At 59.2% G+C, this 15306-nt stretch overlaps 2 protein-coding genes across 3 annotated transcripts in view; one reads left to right on the top strand and one right to left on the bottom strand.

Annotated features, from left to right (window-relative positions):
- Positions 1 to 15306, top strand: part of slc8a4a (solute carrier family 8 member 4a) — a 903507-nt gene that overhangs the window by 723109 nt on the left and 165092 nt on the right.
- The window catches only part of LOC140399870 (sodium/potassium/calcium exchanger 3-like), a 224263-nt gene that overhangs the window by 180974 nt on the left and 27983 nt on the right, over positions 1 to 15306 (bottom strand). For both annotated transcript variants that reach the window (XM_072489337.1, XM_072489336.1), the window contains exon 3: positions 8212 to 8344. In XM_072489337.1, the coding sequence (XP_072345438.1) occupies positions 8212 to 8227 (16 nt within the window). In that variant the 5' untranslated portion in view covers positions 8228 to 8344. The remainder of the gene's footprint in view (positions 1 to 8211; positions 8345 to 15306) is intronic.

Genomic DNA, 15306 nt, shown 5'->3' with positions numbered 1-15306 from the left:
TACAGAGTAAAGCTCCCTCTACACTGTCCCCATCAAACACTCCCAGGACAGGTACAGCACGGGGCTAGATACAGAGTAAAGCTCCCTCTACACTGTCCCCATTAAACACTCCCAGGACAGGTACAGCACGGGGTTGGAAACAGGATACAGGGTTGTCTGTAACTCGGATTGTGGGATATGAGGACTAGGACTGTGCTCAGTGCGATGAATGTGAGAATTTCAGATAGATTGTATTGTTGGTATTTGGTGCAGTTAAATGCCTAGGTTGGACTGCTGCAGTCCCGTTTTAAATCATAGTTTGAAAGGTTGGGAACCAGGAGTGCAATTGAACTGTCATAAACAACTGGGCTAATGGAATGTGGTTTGGATTAAGGGAATTCCCTGTGGAGTTAATTCGTTTTTAGCTCGGTTCGATGATGTAGCTTGTGGGTGGAGGTCAGGCATCAGGCATTTTGAGAAAACAGTTCAGTTTTGAGCTGATTGAAGCCAGATGTCAAGCGGTTTTGCTCCCACTGCAGTTCAGTTAACAGATGAACGGTCTTTAAAGCAGTGCAGACTTGGCTGAGTCCACGGGGCAGCTGAAACAAGCTGAGAAACGTCTGAAGAGATACAGCCAGAGTTTCTGCTTGGGTCTGGCAGGGGTCAGATCTTATCTTTAGAGCAGTGTGAAAAGATACCTTACTCAAAGAACATTTCGGTAAAGCAGGTATTCCAATTGTAAGAGTCCTTCCTGTTTATTCCCTTATTCCCTCTTTCTTTTATTTTTTGCTGTGACATTTGTGATCCCTGGATGATTAATGGACCTGTGACTTTAAGACAAGCAGCCTGTAAGGAGTCTGTACCTTTAATTCAAACAGAAGAATCCGGAAGGCTGTACTGTTTTAGACTAGAGATTGCAGGCTGGCCAGTGTCAGTGATGACCCGGTTTGATTGATTTGGCTGGTCGGCAGTGAATTGGCCCAAACGGCTGTGCTCCGCCCGGTAACCGGCGGTGATTGGGTCTGCCCCCACTGCTGGAATGTTTTTGAGAGTCCCGAAGGTTGGGTTTGGATTCAGTTTGACTCCAGGCAGCCCTAGGGGAGGGAAGCTTGCTGCCTGTGAGTACGGTATTGTCTAACCTGCGGGCACCCTGACTGAATGACTCTGCAAGGAAGACCATGACCAACAGCAAACCAGAGACTTTAATCAACCAGCTCGCTGGGATGGAAGCGAGATACAGATCCGCCATTTGAAGCAAAGACTCTTATCTTTTGACCTTCATCCTTATTATTTTTACCCCTTTCCCCCCTCTGTGTTTGTCTGTCTTGTGTGTGTGGGTTGCGGGTGGGGCAGTTAACGAGGGTAGTAGGTATTAGTCTGTTATCCAGTTGTAATTACTGTATATTTCATGATAGTTCTCGGAATAAATAAACCAGTAATTGCATTTACAAACCTGGTGAGTGTAATTATTGGGCAGGCAAGGGCCAAAGACATTTTTATAGAAATGTTTGGTTAATTCACTTGTGTTGTGACTCCGGGACGGGAGGAATTAACCCCGTACTTACCCAGCGAAATACCCAGTGGTGTTTAATGTGGATTAAGCAGTATTTATTTCTTGTTGTTTGATTGGGAATAAAGATTGCAGTTAAGGGTTTTGGATTCACTGCATGGATTAGCTTTGTTCAAAGGGAAATTGTAAGCTATTTTCTGCTGTGATGTCAAATATATTTTAATACTGTGTTTAGTAATAAGGTTTGTTTTAATAAACAACATCCCTATTTTACGTGGACACAGTTGGAAGAGAGAAGGAATCGTAATAACAGTAACTCCGAGTGTGGGATACGGAGACCGGGACTGTGCGCAGTAACCCCGAGTATGGGACACGGAGACCGGGACTGTGCACAGTAACTCCGAGTGTGGGATACGGAGACCGAGACTGTGCGCAGTAACTCCGAGTGTGGGATACGGAGACCGGGACTGTGCGCAGTAACTCGGAGTGTGGGATACGGAGACCGGGACTGTGCGCAGTAACTCCGAGTGTGGGATACGGAGACCGGGACTGTGCGCAGTAACTCCGAGTGTGTGATACGGAGACCGGGACTGTGCGCAGTAACTCCGAGTGTGGGATACGGAGACCGGGACTGTGCGCAGTAACTCCGAGTGTGGGATACGGAGACCGGGACTGTGCGCAGTAACTCCGAGTGTGGGATACGGAGACCGGGACTGTGCGCAGTAACTCCGAGTGTGGGATACGGAGACCGGGACTGTGTGCAGTAACTCCGAGTGTGGGATACGGAGACCGGGACTGTGCGCAATAACTCCGAGTGTGGGATAAGGAGACCGGGACTGTACGCAGTAACTCCGAGTGTGGGATATGGAGATCGGGACGGTGCGCAGTAACTCCGAGTGTGGGATAACGAGACCGGGAGTGTGCGCAGTAACTCCGAGTGTGGGATACAGAGACCGGGTCTGTGCGCAGTAACTCCGAGTGTGGGATTCGGAGACCGGGACTGTGCGCAGTAACCCCGAGTGTGGGATACGGAGACCGGGACTGTGCGCAGTAACTCCGAGTGTGGGATACGGAGACCGGGACTGTGCGCAGTAACTCCGAGTGTGGGATACGGAGACCGGGACTGTGCGCAGTAACTCCGAGTCTGGGATACGGAGACCGGAACTGTGTGTAGTAACTCCGAGTGTGGGTTACGGAGACCGGGACTGTGCGCAGTAACTCTGCGAGTGTGGGATACGGAGACCGGGACTGTGCGCAGTAACTCCGAGTGTGGGATACGGAGACCGGGACTGTGCGCAGTAACTCCGAGTGTGGGATACGGAGACCGGGACTGTGCGCAGTAACCCCGAGTGTGGGATACGGAGACCGGGACTGTGCGCAGTAACTCCGAGTGTGGGATACGGAAACCGGGACAGTGCGCAGTAACTCCGAGTGTGGGATACGGAGACCGGGACTGTGTGCAGTAACTCCGAGTGTGGGATACGGAGACCGGGACTGTGCGCAGTAACTCCGAGTGTGGGATACGGAGACCGGGACTGTGCGCAGTAACTCCGACTGTGGGATACGGAGACCGGGACTGTGCGCAGTAACTCCGAGTGTGGGTACGGAGACCGGGACTGTGCGCAGTAACTCCGAGTGTGGGATACGGAGACCGGGACTGTGCGCAGTAACTCCGAGTGTGGGATACGGAGACCGGGACTGTGCGCAGTAACTCCGAGTGTGGGATACGGAGACCGGGACTGTGCGCAGTAACTCCGAGTGTGGGATACGGAGACCGGGACTGTGCGCAGTAACTCCGAGTGTGGGATACGGAGACTGGGACTGTGCGCAGTAACTCCGAGTCTGGGATACGGAGACCGGGACTGTGCGCAGTAACTCCGAGTGTGGGATACGGAGACCGGGATTGTGCGCAGTAACTCCGAGTGTGGGTTACGGAGGCCGGGACTGTGCGCAGTAACTCCGAGTGTGGGATACGGAGACCGGGACTGTGCGCAGTAACTCCGAGTGTGGGATACGGAGACCGAGACTGTGCGCAGTAACTCCGAGTGTGGGATACGGAGACCGGGACTGTGCGCAGTAACTCCGAGTCTGGGATACGGAGACCGGAACTGTGTGTAGTAACTCCGAGTGTGGGTTACGGAGACCGGGACTGTGAGCAGTAACTCCGAGTCTGGGATACGGAGACCGGGTCTGTGCGCAGTAACTCCGAGTGTGGGATACGGAGACCGGGACTGTGCGCAGTAACTCCGAGTGTGGGATACGGAGACCGGGACTGTGCGCAGTAACTCCGAGTGTGGGATACGGAGACCGGGACTGTACGCAGTAACTCCGAGTGTGGGATACGGAGACTGGGACTGTGCGCAGTAACTCCGAGTGTGGGATACGGAGATCGGGACTGTGCGCAGTAACTCTGCGAGTGTGGGATACGGTGACCGGGACTGTGCGCAGTAACTCCGAGTGTGGGATACGGAGACCGGGACTGTGCGCAGTAACTCCGAGTGTGGGATACGGAGACCGGGACTGTGCGCAGTAACTCCGAGTGTGGGATACGGAGACCGGGACTGTGCGCAGTAACTCCGAGTGTGGGATACGGAGACCGGGACTGTGTGTAGTAACTCCGAGTGTGGGATACGGAGACCGGGACTGTGCGCAGTAACTCCGAGTGTGGGATACGGAGACCGGGACTGTGCGCAGTAACTCCGAGTGTGGGATACGGAGACCGGGACTGTGCGCAGTAACTCCGAGTGTGGGATACGGAGACCGGGACTGTGTGCAGTAACTCCGAGTGTGGGATACGGAGACCGGGACTGTGTGCAGTAACTCCGAGTGTGGGATACGGAGACCGGGACTGTGTGCAGTAACTCCGAGTGTGGGATACGGAGACCGGGACTGTGCGCAGTAACTCCCGAGTGTGGGATACGGAGACCGGGACTGTGCGCAGTAACTCCGAGTGTGGGATACGGAGACCGGGACTGTGCGCAGTGACTCCGAGTGTGGGATACGGAGACCGGGACTGTGCGCAGTAACTCCGAGTGTGGGATACGGAGACCGGGACTGTGCGCAGTAACTCCGAGTGTGGGATACGGAGACCGGGACTGTGCGCAGTGACTCCGAGTGTGGGATACGGAGACTGGGACTGTGCGCAGTAACTCCGAGTGTGGGATACGGAGACCGGGACTGTGCGCAGTAACTCCCGAGTGTGGGATATGGAGACCGGGACTGTGCGCAGTAACTCCGAGTGTGGGATACGGAGACCGGGACTGTGCGCAGTAACTCCGAGTGTGGGATACGGAGACCGGGACTGTGCGCAGTAACTCCGAGTGTGGGATACGGAGACCGGGACTGTGCGCAGTAACTCCGAGTGCGGGATACGGAGACCGGGACTGTGCGCAGTAACTCCGAGTGTGGGATACGGAGACCGGGACTGTGCGCAGTAACTCCGAGTGTGGGATACGGAGACCGGGACTGTGCGCAGTAACTCCCGAGTGTGGGATACGGAGACCGGGACTGTGCGCAGTAACTCCGAGTGTGGGATACGGAGACCGGGACTGTGTGCAGTAACTCCGAGTGTGGGATACGGAGACCGGGACTGTGTGCAGTAACTCCGAGTGTGGGATACGGAGACCGGGACTGTGTGCAGTAACTCCGAGTGTGGGATACGGAGACCGGGACTGTGCGCAGTAACTCCGAGTGTGGGATACGGAGACCGGGACTGTGCGCAGTAACTCCGAGTGTGGGATACGGAGACCGGGACTGTGTGCAGTAACTCCGAGTGTGGGATACGGAGACCGGGACTGTGTGCAGTAACTCCGAGTGTGGGATACGGAGACCGGGACTGTGCGCAGTAACTCCGAGTGTGGGATACGGAGACGGGGACTGTGCGCAGTAACTCCGAGTGTGGGATACGGATACCGGGACTGTGCGCAGTAACTCCGAGTATGGGATACGGAGACGGGGACTGTGTGCAGTAACTCCGAGTGTGGGATACGGAGACCGGGACTGTGCGCAGTAACTCCGAGTGTGGGATACGGAGACCGGGACTGTGCGCAGTAACTCCGAGTGTGGGATACGGAGACCGGGACTGTGCGCAGTAACTCCGAGTGTGGGATACGGAGACCGGGACTGTGCGCAGTAACTCCGAGTGTGGGATACGGAGACGGGGACTGTGCGCAGTAACTCCGAGTGTGGGATACGGATACCGGGACTGTGCGCAGTAACTCCGAGTGTGGGATACGGAGACGGGGACTGTGTGCAGTAACTCCGAGTGTGGGATACGGAGACCGGGACTGTGCGCAGTAACTCCGAGTGTGGGATACGGAGACCGGGACTGTGTGCAGTAACTCCGAGTGTGGGATACGGAGACCGGGACTGTGCGCAGTAACTCCGAGTGTGGGATACGGAGACCCGGGACTGTGCGCAGTAACCCCGAGTGTGGGATATGGAGACCGGGACTATGCGCAGTAACTCCGAGTGTGGGTACGGAGACCGGGACTGTGCGCAGTAACTCCGAGTGTGGGATACGGAGACCGGGACTGTGCGCAGTAACTCCGAGTGTGGGATACGGAGACCGGGACTGTGCGCAGTAACTCCGAGTGTGGGATACGGAGACCGGGACTGTGCGCAGTAACTCCGAGTGTGGGATACGGAGACCGGGACTGTGCGCAGTAACTCCGAGTGTGGGATACGGAGACTGGGACTGTGCGCAGTAACTCCGAGTCTGGGATACGGAGACCGGGACTGTGCGCAGTAACTCCGAGTGTGGGATACGGAGACCGGGATTGTGCGCAGTAACTCCGAGTGTGGGTTACGGAGGCCGGGACTGTGCGCAGTAACTCCGAGTGTGGGATACGGAGACCGGGACTGTGCGCAGTAACTCCGAGTGTGGGATACGGAGACCGAGACTGTGCGCAGTAACTCCGAGTGTGGGATACGGAGACCGGGACTGTGCGCAGTAACTCCGAGTCTGGGATACGGAGACCGGAACTGTGTGTAGTAACTCCGAGTGTGGGTTACGGAGACCGGGACTGTGAGCAGTAACTCCGAGTCTGGGATACGGAGACCGGGTCTGTGCGCAGTAACTCCGAGTGTGGGATACGGAGACCGGGACTGTGCGCAGTAACTCCGAGTGTGGGATACGGAGACCGGGACTGTGCGCAGTAACTCCGAGTGTGGGATACGGAGACCGGGACTGTACGCAGTAACTCCGAGTGTGGGATACGGAGACTGGGACTGTGCGCAGTAACTCCGAGTGTGGGATACGGAGATCGGGACTGTGCGCAGTAACTCTGCGAGTGTGGGATACGGTGACCGGGACTGTGCGCAGTAACTCCGAGTGTGGGATACGGAGACCGGGACTGTGCGCAGTAACTCCGAGTGTGGGATACGGAGACCGGGACTGTGCGCAGTAACTCCGAGTGTGGGATACGGAGACCGGGACTGTGCGCAGTAACTCCGAGTGTGGGATACGGAGACCGGGACTGTGTGTAGTAACTCCGAGTGTGGGATACGGAGACCGGGACTGTGCGCAGTAACTCCGAGTGTGGGATACGGAGACCGGGACTGTGCGCAGTAACTCCGAGTGTGGGATACGGAGACCGGGACTGTGCGCAGTAACTCCGAGTGTGGGATACGGAGACCGGGACTGTGTGCAGTAACTCCGAGTGTGGGATACGGAGACCGGGACTGTGTGCAGTAACTCCGAGTGTGGGATACGGAGACCGGGACTGTGTGCAGTAACTCCGAGTGTGGGATACGGAGACCGGGACTGTGCGCAGTAACTCCCGAGTGTGGGATACGGAGACCGGGACTGTGCGCAGTAACTCCGAGTGTGGGATACGGAGACCGGGACTGTGCGCAGTGACTCCGAGTGTGGGATACGGAGACCGGGACTGTGCGCAGTAACTCCGAGTGTGGGATACGGAGACCGGGACTGTGCGCAGTAACTCCGAGTGTGGGATACGGAGACCGGGACTGTGCGCAGTGACTCCGAGTGTGGGATACGGAGACCGGGACTGTGCGCAGTAACTCCGAGTGTGGGATACGGAGACCGGGACTGTGCGCAGTAACTCCCGAGTGTGGGATATGGAGACCGGGACTGTGCGCAGTAACTCCGAGTGTGGGATACGGAGACCGGGACTGTGCGCAGTAACTCCGAGTGTGGGATACGGAGACCGGGACTGTGCGCAGTAACTCCGAGTGTGGGATACGGAGACCGGGACTGTGCGCAGTAACTCCGAGTGCGGGATACGGAGACCGGGACTGTGCGCAGTAACTCCGAGTGTGGGATACGGAGACCGGGACTGTGCGCAGTAACTCCGAGTGTGGGATACGGAGACCGGGACTGTGCGCAGTAACTCCCGAGTGTGGGATACGGAGACCGGGACTGTGCGCAGTAACTCCGAGTGTGGGATACGGAGACCGGGACTGTGTGCAGTAACTCCGAGTGTGGGATACGGAGACCGGGACTGTGTGCAGTAACTCCGAGTGTGGGATACGGAGACCGGGACTGTGTGCAGTAACTCCGAGTGTGGGATACGGAGACCGGGACTGTGTGCAGTAACTCCGAGTGTGGGATACGGAGACCGGGACTGTGCGCAGTAACTCCGAGTGTGGGATACGGAGACCGGGACTGTGCGCAGTAACTCCGAGTATGGGATACGGAGACCGGGTTCGGGGTGGATGATAAGAGTTGGAAGGGAGGATTTTGGTGGCTGGTTCTGTACCTGACTGGGCTGTCATGACTCTTGCGATGGCTCTCCCAGTTGAAGTGACAGTTGCGGAGTAGAAAAATGCTGACACTTGTCACAGCTGCCAGTCCCACAAACACTTTCTTTGTCGACATTTTCTGGGCATAGCCTGGAGGAGAGAATCACAGAGAGTGAGTGTGTGCAAGCGTCAAGGTCTCCTTGGGATCACTGAGAAATGGACAGTGTGACTGTGAATGGACACACTTTACACCGAGCCCCACAATCCTATAGTGTACGGGATTAAATAACTCCCCATCTCTCCGGCTCCTCTCCCCCCATCTCTCCGGCTCCCCTCCCCCCATCTCTCCCCCTCCTCTCCCCCCATCTCTCCCCCTCCTCTCCCCCCATCTCTCCGGCTCCTCTCCCCCCATCTCTCCCCCTCCTCTCCCCCCATCTCTCCGGCTCCTCTCCCCCCATCTCTCCGGCTCCTCTCCCCCCATCTCTCCGGCTCCTCTCCCCCCATCTCTCCGGCTCCTCCCCCCCATCTCTCCCCCTCCTCTCCCCCCCATCTCTCCCCCTCCTCTCCCCCCATCTCTCCCCCTCCTCTCCCCCCATCTCTCCGGCTCCTCTCCCCCCATCTCTCCGGCTCCTCCCCCCCCATCTCTCCCCCTCCTCTCCCCCCATCTCTCCGGCTCCTCTCCCCCCATCTCTCCGGCTCCTCCCCCCCCATCTCTCCCCCTCCTCTCCCCCCATCTCTCCCCCTCCTCTCCCCCATCTCTCCGGCTCCTCTCCCCCCATCTCTCCGGCTCCTCTCCCCATCTCTCCGGCTCCTCTCCCCCCATCTCTCCGGCTCCTCTCCCCATCTCTCCGGCTCCTCTCCACCCCATCTCTCCGGCTCCTCTCCCCCCATCTCTCCGGCTCCTCTCCCCATCTCTCCGGCTCCTCTCCCCATCTCTCCGGCTCCTCCCCCCCATCTCTCCGGCTCCTCTCCCCCCATCTCTCCGGCTCCTCTCCCCATCTCTCTGCCTCCTCTCCCCCCATCACTCCGGCTCCTCCCCCCCCATCTCTCCCCCTCCTCTCCCCCATCTCTCCCCCTCCTCTCCCCCCATCTCTCCCCCTCCTCTCCCCCCATCTCTCCCCCTCCTCACCCCCCATCTCTCCCCCTCCTCTCCCCCCCATCTCTCCGGCTCCTCTCCCCCCATCTCTCCGGCTCCTCTCCCCATCTCTCCGGCTCCTCTCCCCCCATCTCTCCGGCTCCTCTCCCCCATCTCTCCGGCTCCTCTCCCCCCATCTCTCCGGCTCCTCCCCCCCCATCTCTCCCCCTCCTCTCCCCCCATCTCTCCGGCTCCTCTCCCCCCATCTCTCCGGCTCCTCCCCCCCCATCTCTCCCCCTCCTCTCCCCCCATCTCTCCCGCTCCTCTCCCCCATCTCTCCGGCTCCTCTCCCCCCATCTCTCCGGCTCCTCTCCCCATCTCTCCGGCTCCTCTCCCCCCATCTCTCCGGCTCCTCTCCCCATCTCTCCGGCTCCTCTCCACCCCATCTCTCCGGCTCCTCTCCCCCCATCTCTCCGGCTCCTCTCCCCATCTCTCCGGCTCCTCTCCCCATCTCTCCGGCTCCTCCCCCCCATCTCTCCGGCTCCTCTCCCCCCATCTCTCCGGCTCCTCTCCCCATCTCTCTGCCTCCTCTCCCCCCATCACTCCGGCTCCTCCCCCCCCATCTCTCCCCCTCCTCTCCCCCCATCTCCCCGGCTCCTCTCCCCCATCTCTCCGGCTCCTCTCCCCCCATCTCTCCGGCTCCTCTCCCCCCATCACTCCGGCTCCTCCCCCCCCATCTCTCCCCCTCCTCTCCCCCCATCTCCCCGGCTCCTCTCCCCCCATCTCCCCGGCTCCTCTCCCCCGATCTCTCCGGCTCCTCTCCCCCCATCTCTCCGGCTCCTCTCCCCCCATCTCTCCGGCTCCTCTCCCCCCATCTCTCCGGCTCCTCTCCCCCCCATCTCTCCAGCTCCTCTCCCCCCATCTCTCCGGCTCCTCTCCCCCCATCTCTCCGGCTCCTCTCCCCCCCATCTCTCCCCCTCCTCTCCCCATCTCTCCGGCTCCTCTCCCCCCATCTCTCCGGCTCCTCCCCCCCATCTCTCCGGCTCCTCTCCCCCCATCTCTCCGGCTCCTCTCCCCCCATCTCTCCCCCTCCTCTCCCCATCTCTCCGGCTCCTCTCCCCCCATCTCCCCGGCTCCTCTCCCCCCATCTCTCCGGCTCCTCTCCCCCCATCTCTCCGGCTCCTCTCCCCCCATCTCTCCGGCTCCCCCCCCCCACCTCTCCGGCTCCTCTCCCCCCATCTCTCCCCCCATCTCTCCCCCCATTTCTCCGGCTCCTCTCCCCCCATCTCTCCGGCTCCTCTCCCCCCATCTCTCCCCCTCCTCTCCCCATCTCTCCAGCTCCTCTCCCCCCATCTCTCCGGCTCCTCTCCCCCCATCTCTCCGGCTCCTCTCCCCCCATCTCTCCGGCTCCTCTCCCCCCATCTCTCCGGCTCCTCTCCCCCCATCTCTCCCCCTCCTCTCCCCCCATCTCTCCGGCTCCTCTCCCCCCATCTCTCCGGCTCCTCACCCCCCATCTCTCCGGCTCCTCTTCCCCCAGCTCTCCGGCTCCTCTCCCCCATCTCTCCGGCTCCTCTCCCCCCATCTCTCCGGCTTCTCTCCCCCCATCTCTCCGGCTCCTCCCCCCCATCTCTCCGGCTCCTCCCCCCCATCTCTCCGGCTCCTCTCCCCCCATCTCTCCGGCTCCTCTCCCCCCATCTCTCCGGCTCCTCTCCCCCCCATCTCTCCGGCTCCTCCCCCCCCATCTCTCCCCCTCCTCTCCCCCCATCTCTCCGGCTCCTCTCCCCCCATCTCTCCGGCTCCTCTCCCCCCATCTCTCCGGCTCCTCTCCCCCCATCTCTCCGGCTCCTCTCCCCCCCATCTCTCCGGCTCCTCCCCCCCCATCTCTCCCCCTCCTCTCCCCCCATCTCTCCGGCTCCTCTCCCCCCATCTCTCCCCCTCCTCTCCCCCCATCTCTCCGGCTCCTCTCCCCCCATCTCTCCGGCTCCTCTCCCCCCCATCTCTCCGGCTCCTCCCCCCCCATCTCTCCCCCTCCTCTCCCCCCATCTCTCCGGCTCCTCCCCCCCATCTCTCCGGCTCCTCTCCCCCCATCTCTCCGGCTCCTCCCCCCCATCTCTCCGGCTCCTCTTCCCCCATCTCTCCGGCTCCTCTCCCCATCTCTCCGGCTCCTCTCCCCATCTCTCCGGCTCCTCCCCCCCATCTCTCCGGCTCCTCTCCCCCCATCTCTCCGGCTCCTCTCCCCATCTCTCTGCCTCCTCTCCCCCCATCACTCCGGCTCCTCCCCCCCCATCTCTCCCCCTCCTCTCCCCCCATCTCCCCGGCTCCTCTCCCCCATCTCTCCGGCTCCTCTCCCCCCATCTCTCCGGCTCCTCTCCCCCCATCACTCCGGCTCCTCCCCCCCCATCTCTCCCCCTCCTCTCCCCCCATCTCCCCGGCTCCTCTCCCCCCATCTCCCCGGCTCCTCTCCCCCGATCTCTCCGGCTCCTCTCCCCCCATCTCTCCGGCTCCTCTCCCCCCATCTCTCCGGCTCCTCTCCCCCCATCTCTCCGGCTCCTCTCCCCCCCATCTCTCCAGCTCCTCTCCCCCCATCTCTCCGGCTCCTCTCCCCCCATCTCTCCGGCTCCTCTCCCCCCCATCTCTCCCCCTCCTCTCCCCATCTCTCCGGCTCCTCTCCCCCCATCTCTCCGGCTCCTCCCCCCCATCTCTCCGGCTCCTCTCCCCCCATCTCTCCGGCTCCTCTCCCCCCATCTCTCCCCCTCCTCTCCCCATCTCTCCGGCTCCTCTCCCCCCATCTCCCCGGCTCCTCTCCCCCCATCTCTCCGGCTCCTCTCCCCCCATCTCTCCGGCTCCTCTCCCCCCATCTCTCCGGCTCCCCCCCCCCACCTCTCCGGCTCCTCTCCCCCCATCTCTCCCCCCATCTCTCCCCCCATTTCTCCGGCTCCTCTCCCCCCATCTCTCCGGCTCCTCTCCCCCCATCTCTCCCCCTCCTCTCCCCATCTCTCCAGCTCCTCTCCCCCCATCTCTCCGGCTCCTCTCCCCCCATCTCTCCGGCTCCTCTCCCCCCATCTCTCCGGCTCCTCTCCCCCCATCTCGCCGGCTCCTCTCCCCCCATCTCTCCCCCTCCTCTCCCCCCATCTCTCCGGCTCCTCTCCCCCCATCTCTCCGGCTCCTCACCCCCCATCTCTCCGGCTCCTCTTCCCCCATCTCTCCGGCTCCTCTCCCCCATCTCTCCGGCTCCTCTCCCCCCATCTCTCCGGCTTCTCTCCCCCCATCTCTCCGGCTCCTCCCCCCCATCTCTCCGGCTCCTCCCCCCCATCTCTCCGGCTCCTCTCCCCCCATCTCTCCGGCTCCTCTCCCCCCATCTCTCCGGCTCCTCTCCCCCCCATCTCTCCGGCTCCTCCCCCCCCATCTCTCCCCCTCCTCTCCCCCCATCTCTCCGGCTCCTCTCCCCCCATCTCTCCGGCTCCTCTCCCCCCATCTCTCCGGCTCCTCTCCCCCCATCTCTCCGGCTCCTCTCCCCCCCATCTCTCCGGCTCCTCCCCCCCCATCTCTCCCCCTCCTCTCCCCCCATCTCTCCGGCTCCTCTCCCCCCATCTCTCCCCCTCCTCTCCCCCCATCTCTCCGGCTCCTCTCCCCCCATCTCTCCGGCTCCTCTCCCCCCCATCTCTCCGGCTCCTCCCCCCCCATCTCTCCCCCTCCTCTCCCCCCATCTCTCCGGCTCCTCCCCCCCATCTCTCCGGCTCCTCTCCCCCCATCTCTCCGGCTCCTCCCCCCCATCTCTCCGGCTCCTCTTCCCCCATCTCTCCGGCTCCTCTCCCCCCATCTCTCCGGCTCCTCTCCCCCCATCTCTCCGGCTCCTCTCCCCCATCTCTCCAGCTCCTATCCCCCCATCTCTCCGGCTCCTCCCCCCCACCTCTCCGGCTCCTCTCTCCCCCATCTCTCCGGCTCCTCTCCCCCCCTCGGGACGTCCCGAAGTGCCTCACTCACAATGAGGGGGTTATTTTTGAAGTGAGGTCTCTGTTGTGATGTGGGAAACGCAGCAGCCAATTTACACACAGCAAGATCCCACATCGCTCTCCGTCTCTTTCTCTCTCCCCGTCTCACTCCTTTCCTTTCCCCTCCCTCTCTCTCCCCTTCTTTCTCTCTCTCGTTCCGTCTCCACCTCTCTCCGTCTCCACCTCCCACTCTCTCCATCCCTCTCCGCTTCTCTATCTCCCTCTCTCTAACCTCCATTCTCTCTCTCTCTCTCCCCCCCTCCCCTCTCAAGACGTTGATCCAAACCGATGCCTTTGGGACGAGCGTGTCGACACCGCTCCCTAATTCTCTCTGAATGTGGTTCGGGGTCAAATGCTGTCTGGTTGACGCTCAGTCAGGGGGAGACCCCCCCTCCCAGCATCCACCCAGTCGATCCTGGAAGAACTTTGTATGTTTCACTGAGATTGCCTTGCCTTCTTCAAAACTCTGGGAGTACAGACCCAAACTCCTCAATCTCTCCTCAATCTCAATCTCGTCATCCCAGGGCTTAGCCTGGTGATCTGCTTTGACCCCAATGGCCAATCTGTCCTTTCCCATGACCAGAGCCATGCTCGATACTCCAGGTACGGCCTCAGCCAGGCTCCCGAACAACTGCGGGACGATATTGTCGCTCCTCTACTCGAATCCTCTCATGGCGAAGGTGTTAGACCTAACCTGCAGATTCAGCTGCACTTTGCGAATCACGAAACCTCAGTAGAAATTGAAGTTAAAACTTGTCAGGTACAAATAAGAATCGTTTTATTTGTCTTCTATTGATTACAATTGAGAGTCAGTTCAAAGTCTAATTCTCTAATAAGCCCAGACTCACAGAGAGGCAATTGGTAGACAATTGAAACTTTCAAAGAATCACGGAAATTATTTTCTTGTTTAGGCAAAACAGCTCGCAAAAACCTCAGAAGTCCAAGTCAGAAAGAGAGACATGAAAGACAGGAAGATAGCGACTAGAAGTCAAAGTATACGTTGACTCTTTTTTATTTTTTCTTCTTTTTAAAAAAAATAAATTTAGAGTCTCCAATTGATTTTTTTCCCAATTAAAGGGGCAATTTTAGCGCGGCCAATCCACCTGCCCCTGCACATCTTTTCGGGTTGCGGGGGGCGAAACCCACGCAGACACGGGGAGAATGCGCAAACTCCACACGGACAGTGACCCTCAATCGAACCTGTGATCTCGGCGCCGTGAGGCAGCAGTGCTAACCTTCTGCGCCACCGTGCTGCCCTCGTATAGAATGGTTCATGAGAGAGAGAGAGTGATCCGGGTAAAAATGGCCGAACGATACCTCACAGTTATACTGTATCATATCTGTCCTATGTAATCCTAATTGGTTTGCGTTCGAGTCAAATACATTTGATTTGATGGTAAGCTGTCCATCTTCCAAATGCAATATTAGTCCAAAATGTTTCATCGATGAATTCCTGTATGAGCTATGGAATGCGATTCAGCTTCCTCATCACAAGCTGCTGGAACCGGGTTCTTCCTGAGTACAATAGCGCCTTAAGGTCCCTGTGCCGTTGCCATGGAGCCTGCCCTGTCCTGGGTCACTTTATCTTGCAAATGTATTTGTTAGAAGATGGAATACAATGTTGACAAATGTGAGGTTATCCATTTTGGGAGGAATAACAGCAAAAGGGATTATTATTTAAATGATAAAATATTAAAACATGCTGCTGTGCAGAGAGACCTGGGTGTGCTAGTGCATGAGTCGCAAAAAGTTGGTTTACAGGTGCAACAGGTGATTAAGAAGGCAAATGGAATTTTGTCCTTCATTGCTAGAGGGATGGAGTTTAAGACTAGGGAGGTTATGCTGCAATTGTATAGGGTGTTAGTGAGGCCACACCTGGAGTATTGTGTTCAGTTTTGGTCTCCCTACTTGAAAAAGGACATACTGGCACTGGAGGGTGTGCAGAGGAGATTCACTAGGTTAATCCCAGAGCTGAAGGGGTTGGATTACGAGGAGAGGTTGAGTAGACTGGGACTGTACTCGTTGGAATTTAGAAGGATGAGGGG

This window comes from Scyliorhinus torazame, chromosome 24, assembly GCF_047496885.1.
Source record: "Scyliorhinus torazame isolate Kashiwa2021f chromosome 24, sScyTor2.1, whole genome shotgun sequence".
NCBI lineage: Eukaryota > Metazoa > Chordata > Chondrichthyes > Carcharhiniformes > Scyliorhinidae > Scyliorhinus > Scyliorhinus torazame.
Note: the sequence above shows the minus strand (reverse complement) of the source record. Positions and strands in the feature narration are given on the sequence as shown.